The 9,281-nt window shown below is 39.3% G+C and overlaps 1 protein-coding gene across 2 annotated transcripts; it reads left to right on the top strand.

Annotated features, from left to right (window-relative positions):
• Positions 1-674: 674 nt before the first annotated feature.
• Positions 675-6,326, top strand: LOC110709156. 2 transcript variants are annotated; one of them, XM_021887370.1, is made up of 2 exons: positions 675-3,603; positions 3,909-6,326. In XM_021887370.1, the coding sequence occupies exons 1-2, from the start codon at positions 2,832-2,834 to the stop codon at positions 3,929-3,931; spliced, it is 795 nt and encodes a 264-aa protein (XP_021743062.1). In that variant the 5' UTR covers positions 675-2,831; the 3' UTR covers positions 3,932-6,326. The 2 variants fall into 2 exon arrangements, with proteins under 2 accessions (XP_021743062.1, XP_021743061.1); XM_021887369.1 differs by having other exon boundaries at positions 676-3,603.
• Positions 6,327-9,281: the final 2,955 nt, after the last annotated feature.

Below are 9,281 nucleotides of genomic sequence, written 5' to 3'. Positions count from 1 at the left end.
ATTAAATTAAATGAAAGTCAACACATTCAAACAAAGCTTTTTGAATCAAATGATAGTCAAACATATTTAAACAAAGCAATTTGAAGCAAATGAAAGTCAAATGCATTCAACAATTCTAAATGAATCAAATGAAAGTCAAACACATTTAAACAAAGCTTTGTGAATCTATTGAAAGTCAAATGCATTCAACAATTCTAATTAAATCAAATGAAAATCAAACACATTCAAATAAAACTTTTTGAATCAAATGATAGTCAAACATATTCAAACAAAGTAATTTGTGTCAAATGAAAGTCAAATGAATTCTACAAAACTAATTGAATTAAATGAAAGTCAAACACATTCAAATAAAGTTTTTTGAATCAAATGAAAGTAAAATGCATTCAACAATTCTAATTGAATCAAATGAAAGTCAAACACATTCAAATAAAGCTTTTTAAATCTAATAAAAGTCAAATGCATTCAACAGTGCTAATTAAATAAAATGAAAGTCAAACACATTCAATCAAAGTTATTTGAATAAAATGAATGTTAAATGCGTTCTACAAAGCTAATTGAATCAAATGAAAGTCAAACAAATTCAAACGAAGCTTTTTGAATAAAATGAAAGTCAAATGCATTCAACAATGCTAAGTGAATCAAATGAAAGTCTAGAGAGAGAAATTCTTTCTTTTCCACCATTTTTTCTTTCCTTAAAACCCTAGATTGAGCCATGGCTAAGGGGAAGAAAGGTAAAGGGAATAAAGGCTCTTCATCTCAGTCCAAGAAGAAAAAAGGTCCGAAACCTAGAACCCGTTTGAACTCAAAGTAATCGCAAAATCAGGAAGAGGGGGTTGGTTCGGAGGTTAGCTGGCTTGATGGAAATGAGCAAGATGATCCATTGAAGAGGGTTTCCCAAGAAGATAAGGAGCGGCATGCTGTGGATCTTAATCAGTGGTTATAGGTTATTCATCAAAACTCACCTTTGTCTGATGTTGATTTCAATGGAACAGTAACCGGGTCAGCTGGAGTTCAGTCGGGCCCTATAAACCCGACTCCTCTAATGATGATCAGAGATGGTAACTCCATTTCTAGTAGGTCAGTTTTTGGTTTGACTATGAATAATACTCCTAGCCTTCGTGAAACACCTCCAACTTTGGTAACCCCGAACCCTAGGTCTTCTTCTGAATCTAGGAATGGGGGTTCAAGAAGATGAAGTGCTCTATTTCGCAATACCAGAGATGAGGGTATTGATCTTTCTGGATGATGTCGTCAAAATGATCCTGGTGAATGTGAAAATAGAGGCAAATTGCAACTGCTGGCTGAAGATGTTGATCCTGAGGTGCAGTTTTGGAGTTCTGCGCTTATCTGCTATGCTTTGGGAGCTAGAGTGCCTTATTTTGTTATGAATGGCTTCATTAGACGTATTTGGGGAAGGTTTGGGATTGACAGGATTAACTTACTCCCGAGTGGGGTTTACCTAGTTCGTTTCCGGAGTAAGGAAAACATGGAAAAGGTTATGAATGGTGGACCTGTTATGTTTGATAGTAGGCAAGTTATCATGAAGAAATGGGAGCCAGGTATAAACTTAGATAAGGAAGGTGTGTGTGAAGTTCCTATTTGGGTCAGGCTGCCTGGGCTCCAGTTGAAATTTTGGGGTCAAAGTGCTCTAATGAAGATAGGTCAGCTAATAGGTAAGCCGGTGAAAACTGACAAAGTCACAAAAAATAAGGAGAAACTTGAGTATGCAAGGTTGATGATAGAAGTTTCAGTTGATGGTGAATATCCAACAAAAATCGAATTTCTGGATGAAGTGGGTGCTAATGTTTCTCAGAGAGTTATTTATGAGTGGAAGCCCATTCATTGCCGGAGTTGTACTGGTATGGGTCACAGTGAAAGTGAGTGTCCTATGCAATGGCAAACACAACAAGATAGGAGAAGAGGTACTCGTAATGTCCCTATGAGAAGAGACTGGCGGCCTGTCCAGAATCAGCAGCAGAATCATGCTCAGACTGCTACTCAGGTTGCTACTCCAAATGCAGTTATTCAGGAAAATTTGACAGGTAGTGTTATTACAGAGAATAGATTTGATTGTTTGGAAATTGAGGAAAATGAGGTTCCTAGTGAAATAATTCATGATTCTCAAAGGATTGGAAATTTGTGCTGTATTGAGGAAGGCCGGGTTTTGTATGGGAATATGGAGGAGGGAGATTGCTCATACTCTCTTCATGGATAGTGTCGGTTTTTGGAATGTGAGAGGCCTAAATTTGCCTAAAAAGAGGTGTGATGTTTCGTGGTTCTTGAATCATCATAACCTTGGCTTATTTGGGCTCATGGAAACAAAAGTTAAAGCAAAGAAGTTTGGCTCGGTTTTTAGTAGTTTTGATAGAGATTGGTCGGTTGTTGCTAATTATTCAAAAAGTGAAAAGGGAAGAATTTGGGTGCTATGGCTTGCTACTGTTTTTCAGGTCAACGTGTTGAGAATTGAGGAGCAGCTTATACACATGGAAGTAAGGCATAATGCTTGTGGTAGTGTGATGCTTGTTACCATGGTTTATGGTCTCAATGATCCAAAGTGACATATTGAATTGTGGAAGCACTTATCTAAAATTGCGAGTAATAATAGTCAGTCGTGGATTATTGGGGGGGATTTTAATAACATCCTTAATCTTGAGGATCGGATAGGCTCCCCTTGTACTTTCGATGAAGTCAAGGATTTTCGAGAATGCTTGGAGAACAATGGACTTTTTGATTTTAATGTTGGGGGTCTGTTTTATACTTGGAACAATAAACAACAAGGGCAAGATCGTGTTTGTTCAAAAATTGACAGATTCTTGATTAATAGTGCATGGATGACAAGCTTCAACAATACCACGGCTACGTTCCTTCCTGAAGGTTTGATGGACCATAGTCCGTGCTGCATCAATATTTTTGGGGTAAATGACAACTCTGTGAAACCGTTCAAGTTTTTTAATTATTGGACGAGTGCGCCGGGTTTTTTGGATGTTATTAAGCTTGCGTGGGGTGTTAATGTCAGAGGGACTGCGATGTTCTGTGTAGTCAAGAAATTGCAAGCAGTCAAGAAGGCGCTTAAAGAGGGTCAGTTGAGTTCTCTTTCTATGATTAAAGCTGCTGACCTTGATGCTTCTGTCAAGCTTCTGAATATTCAGAAAAAACTGAATTTAGACCCTTTAAATGAGGATCTAATCAGTGAGGAGAAGCAGGCTAGAGCCCTTTTTCAAGAAGCCCATTCTGCTAGGTACTCCTTCTTGAAGCAAAAAGCTAAATTGCACTGGATAAAGGAAGGTGATGTGAATACGACATATTTTCATGCTTATCTTCAAAAGAGAAGGATTCGGAACAGGATATGTAGTATTATTCATGAAGATCAAATTATCCAGTCTCTTAGTCAGGTGGTTAAAGCATTCATGGATTATTATCAAAAGCTCCTGGGCACTAGGTCTGAGCCAGAGAGGACTACTCATAATGTTGTGATTGGTGTTGGTAGTGTTCTTGATCATGACCAGCAAGTTAGTTTATTTACGAATTTTACAGAGGAGGATGTGAAATCTTCCCTATGGAGTATTGACGATGATAAAGCCCCGGGCCCCGACGGTTTTTCAAGTAAGTTTTTTAAAGCTTCTTGGGATATTATTAAGAGTGATATTTGTGAGGCTGTTTTGTCGTTTTTTGATCATGGATGTTTGCTTAAACAAGTTAACAATACTTTTCTCACCATGGTTCCAAAAACAGAGGATGCCGTATATGTTTCACAATTTAGCCCTATTGCTTGTTGTAACGTCTTGTACAAGATCATTTCTAAACTTTTGTGTACTAGGCTAAAAACTGTGTTACCTTACTTGATAAGTGAAAATCAGAGTGCTTTTGTTGAGGGTAGATCTATACTGGATAATATTTTGGTTTGCCAGGACATGCTGAAAAATTACAATAATAAAAGGAAGGCTCCTCGTTGCACAGTTAAAGTTGATATGAGGAAGGCTTATGACTCGGTTCATTGGTCTTTCAACAAGGATATGATGGTTGCCCTTAATTTTCCTCCTCAGTTTGTTGGTTGGGTGATGGAATGTGTTACCACTCCTTATTCTGTGATGCTTAATGGAGGGCTGCATGGTTTTTTTCAAAGGGAAGAGAGGTGTTAGACAAGGGGATCCTATTTCTCCTTTGATGTTTGTCATGGTCATGGAATATTTGTTTAGACTCCTACGGAAAGTGGGGAGTATGGAAGGCTACAAATTTCATCAAGGGTGTAAGCATTTGGGGCTGACTCATCTTGTTTTTGCCGATGATTTAATGCTTTTCTGTCATGGCGATAAAAAGTCATTCTCCCTTCTTCTTAGGGCTCTAAGAACTTTTGAGAAGATTTTAGGTTTAGTCATTCTCCCGAGAAAACAGCTGTGTATTGTGGTAGCATGGATTCTGTAAAGGAGGAGGAGATTCTAGATGGATATGGATTTATTAAGGGTGATTTTCCTTTTAGATATCTGGGGATCTCGCTTAATGCCAAGTATATGCGAAGCTCTGATTTTGATAGCATTATCGATAAAATGTTGGCCCGTATTACTTGTTGGTCGAGCAGGAACTTGTCTTGTCTTATGCTGCAAGGGCTACCCTTATAAACTCTGTGCTTCTGAGTCTTCATTCTTACTAGGGTCAATGTATCCTTCTTCCTAAGGGTGGTATTCATATGATCACTCAGTTATGTAGATCTTTTTTTATGGGATGGAGGTGCTGTGCTAGGTGGAGCTCCCCTATTTCGTGGGACTGGGTGTGCAAGCCTAAGAAGTATGGAGGAATAGGAATGAGGGACTGTAGTAGATGGAATAAGGCCGCTTTGGGGAAGTATGTGTGGAAAATTGCTAAGAAAGAAGATACTCTGTGGGTAAAATGGGTCCATAGTATATACTTGAAAGATAGTGATTGGAGGTCCTATAGCCCTAAGAAGAGTGACGGTTGGTTTTGGAGGAAGCTATGTGTGGTGGATGATGAGCTTCAACAGGGTTTTGAGACTGGAAATTGGACTAACAAAGCTTACAAGATCTCTGATTGTTATAAATGGTTGCAGGGGCCTCTTGTTAAGGTTGGATGGGATACTTGGGTGTGGAATAGGTACAATGTGCCAAAATATTCCTATATTGCGTGGCTGGATGCTCAGTCAAGATTGAAGACCAAAGATAGGTTGATTTCTTTTGGTTGCAGTTATGATCCCCACTGTCTTCTTTGTGGCATTGACTATGAGACACATGAGCACTTATTCTTTGAGTGTAATTACAGTCGGTCCTGCTTGAAGATCATTGCAACTTGGCTCGGGAAATCTGAGAGGAATTTTAATTTGGTTTTGTCTTGGAAACATTGGAAGAGAAAAGGTGTGGATAAGATTCATAAGAAAGTATATCTAAGGTGTGGATAAGATTCATAAGAAAGTATATCTAGCTGCTTTCTCTTCCTGTGTCTATTATATTTGGTTTGCTAGAAACCATGCTTTTTGGGAAAAAGCTGTAATTCTCCCTTCGAAGCTTTGCTTTTCTATATGCTTAGAGATTTTGAGCAGACTGCAACCGTTGATTGACAGCTCCTGGTCTCGGGTTCACTGCAAATGGCTACAAGCTTTGAGATGCAATTTGCCTTCCTGACCATTTTCTGATGTGTCCTGTTTCTGTTCTGGTTTCTATTCCCTTTTTGGTTTTTGTGACTCTGATGCCTGGTCAGGTTTCTATTTCTGACTGCTGAGTTGCTGTTACTAGTGCCGGCTGCTTCTAGCTCTGGTTTGGCTGTGGGAGGGCTGAGGTTGCTGTAGGCTGCTGATAGTGTTGTACTAGTTTCTGTTAGCTTGAAAGCTGACTTCAGGGTTGCTGTTGTTTTGGTGCTGCAGTAGTTTGTTTGGTTTTGAGCTACTGTGCCTGCTTCTCTGGTTTGAGCTGTGCTGTTTTCTAATGGCTCGGTTTTGTCTTTATGCTAAGCCTGTTGTTTTCTTTAGCTGCTGTTTTTGTCTAGCTGCTGTCTTGGTTGTGGACTGTTTGGCTGGTGTTTGGTTTTGTTTTGCTTTATTTGGGTGTTTTCTTTGTCCTAGTCCTTGCTCGAAGTACCCTTCCTAGAAGGTACCTTCTTGTTTGAGGCTAGGTAGTGCCCCTCGCTGTTCATGGCACCCTTCCTAGAAGGTGGCTTTAAACATTGTTGGGTGGTAGTTGTGGTTGTGTGCCCTCGGGCTGGTTTTGTCTCGTGTTTTTGCTTCTTCCTTGTTTGTAAGTTTTATTCGTTCATTCTATGGTAATAAAATTTTTCTTAATTCCCAAAAAAAAAAAAAAGAATCAAATGAAAGTCAAACGCATTCAAACTAAGCTGATTGAATCAAATGAAAGTCAAACACATTCACTCAAAACTATTTGAATTAAATGAAAGTCAAATGAATTCTACAAAGCAAATAGATTTAAATGAAAGTCGAACACATTCAAACAAATCTTTTTGAATCAAGTGAGTGTCAAATGCATTCAAAAATGCTAAGTGAATCAAATGAAAGTCAAACATATTCAAACGAAGCTAATTGAATCAAATAAAAGTCAAATACATTCAAGCAAAGCTTTTTGAATCTAACTCCGTGTTTCGGAATATTGTGTTTGGAGTTTCTTGTAGATGCTCAGAAATCTCATGATTTAATGCTAAGTGGATGTTTAGCCGGTGGTTTATTCTGCTTGCTGCTAGTTTGAGCTGTTGTTGTGGCTTCTATTGGGTTCTGTGCTGGCTGCATTCTTTCTTTTCTCGGTTCTGTTGTCTGCAGCTTGTGTGTCAGGTGCTGCTGGCTTTTGTGTTGTGTTTTTGGCTCTTTGCAGGTGTTGCTAGTTGTTGCTATTACTTTTTACCCCGCTGCTGCTGTTAAGATTCAATGTGCTGAGCTGGATCACTGCTGGTTCAGGCTGCTTTCTGGTTATTTGGTGTTGCTGCCTTGTTTGTAGCTGGCTGGCTTGTTGGTGCTACTGGTGTGGTTAGTGTATTTATTGCCTATTGCTTACTACATGTTATTGATGTGTGCCTGTTGTCTGCTAGTTTGGGCTGCTAATTAGTCTGCTGCTGTTCAGGTGTTGGGTTATGTGCAGGCTGTTCTGTTGCTGGTTTTGTTGTTGTTGTGTCTCTGTTGCTTCTGTGTTACGTGTTGTCTGTCTGGTTTATGTTCTCTGCTGCCTGCAGGTGTACCAGCTCTTGCTGGCTTCTGGTTTTGTTTCTGGCTTCTTGCAAATGCTGGTTTCTGGTTGCTGTTTCTGTTTTTGCATTGTTGTTGCTGTGGCTGTGGCTTTGCTGTATATGTTGCTGCTGGCTGTTCTCTGTTGGTTCAGGCTGCTGGTGTGTTCAATGCTGCTTGTTGCTTGTTCGTTCTCTGCTTGCTGCCTATCCTTGCTGCTGCCTGAAGTGTGTTGCCAGTTGTTGTCGGCCTTTTGGCTTTTATTTGCTGTTTTGGGCATTAGCTTCTTCTTTTGCTATTGTTGGTTCATTTTTTTGTAAGCTTTTGGCTAGTTGTTATCATGTTCCTTTGGTTTCGGGTAATCCTCAAAGAGGGTAGCTCCCTTCCATTGAGTTTATAAGAGCCGTGTTTGGCCCAAGGTTCTTTGGAACCCTTCCTAGAAGGTGGCCTTTGATCCTTAGTCCTTGGCTGGTGGTTGTTTGCCCTTAAGGGCTTTTGGTGTTTCGGAGTTTAGGCCTTCGGGCTTTTTGTATTACTGTTTTACTGCTTTGTAGCTCCTTTTGGTAATGAAATTTTCTATTTACCAAAAAAAAAAAAAAACAAAAAAAGCATTTTGAATCAAAAGAAAATCAAATGCATTCAACAATGCTAATTGAATCAAATGAAAGTCAAACACATTCAAACAAAGCTTATGGAATTAAATGAAAATCAAACACATTCAAGCAAAGCTTTTTGAATCAGCTGAAAGTCAAATGCATTCAACAACCTAATTGAATCAAATGAAAGTAAAACGCATTCAAACAAGGCTATTTGAATCAAATGAAAGTGAAATGCGTTCTACAAAGCTAATAGAATTAAATGAAAGTTAAAGTAGGAGAGAAAGTCCTAGAGAGAGAAAGTGAAAGAGAGCAAGAAATGCGTGTGTTTTTTGGTTAGGGGGTGGCTCTGCCCCCTTTCTTGAGGTTTCTGCCATGGCTAAAGGGAGGAAGAAGGCCAAGAAAGCTTCCAATTCCAAATCCAAGAAGAAGAAGAAGACCCCTCCCAGTGCAAAGAAGTTCACGAAGAAGGATGATGCTAGTGTAGGTTCTGTGCACTGTTCCATTGATAACTGGCTAGAGAAGGCTTCGATAGAGGAAATTCTTGTCAAGGAGGTGTCGGAGGAAGAAAAGGAGTTGCACCGGGAGCAATTTAATCAATGGCTGAAGGTAATCCATTCTTCTTCCCCCCCTTTGATGATGAATGAGAAAACAGAGGACGAAGTGTTTGATGATTTGAATTCTAGTAATCTTGAACAACATGATATTAATCATTTGAATTTGATTAATCCAACCCTTATTATGATGTTATGTAATGATAATCATGGTAACAATTCAGCCATTGATTCTAATTGCACCCCTAACCCTAGATGCCCTATTTTTGGGGTTTCTGAGAATTCGGGTACTTAATCGGGCATGAATTGGAAAGCTCAGTTTAATATTATCACTGATGAGGGTATGTATATTAGTCAATCTAGAGGATGTTTGAAGGAATCTAGAAACAAAGAAACCAGTAATGGGGCTTTGAAGTTAATTATGGAAGATGTGCAACCTAAAGTTGATTACTGGAATAGTGCGATTGCCTGCTATGTTTTGTGTGCTAAACCGCACATTGCTAATTTTTCGGGATTTGTTCGAAGGATGTGGGGAAAGTTTGGAGTAGATAAAATATACCTAATGAACAATGGTATTTTTGTGGTGAAATTCAAGGAAGAGGCAGGTAAAGAGAAAGCCTTGAATGCTGGACCCATTTTCTTTGATAAGAAACCTGTGATTGCCAAGAAATGGGCTCCAGGATTGGATCTTAAAGAGGAGAAGGTGGAGGCTGTTCAAGTCTAGGTTAGGCTCCCTAGGCTTAACCTTAGATTCTGGGGTCAGTCCACTTTGATGAAAATAGGTGGCCTAGTTGGCAAACCTCTTAAAACAGACAGGGCTACTGCTACTAAGGAACTCATTGCTTATGCAAGATTGCTTGTGGAAGTCAAGATTGGTATTGAACCTCTTGAGACTATTGAATTCATGGATGAGAATGGCTGCTGGGTTAGTCAGGCTGTTGTTTATGAATGGGAGCCTGT

Source organism: Chenopodium quinoa, unplaced genomic scaffold (genome assembly GCF_001683475.1).
Source record: "Chenopodium quinoa cultivar QQ74 unplaced genomic scaffold, ASM168347v1, whole genome shotgun sequence".
Classification (NCBI taxonomy): domain Eukaryota; kingdom Viridiplantae; phylum Streptophyta; class Magnoliopsida; order Caryophyllales; family Amaranthaceae; genus Chenopodium; species Chenopodium quinoa.
Note: the sequence above shows the minus strand (reverse complement) of the source record. Positions and strands in the feature narration are given on the sequence as shown.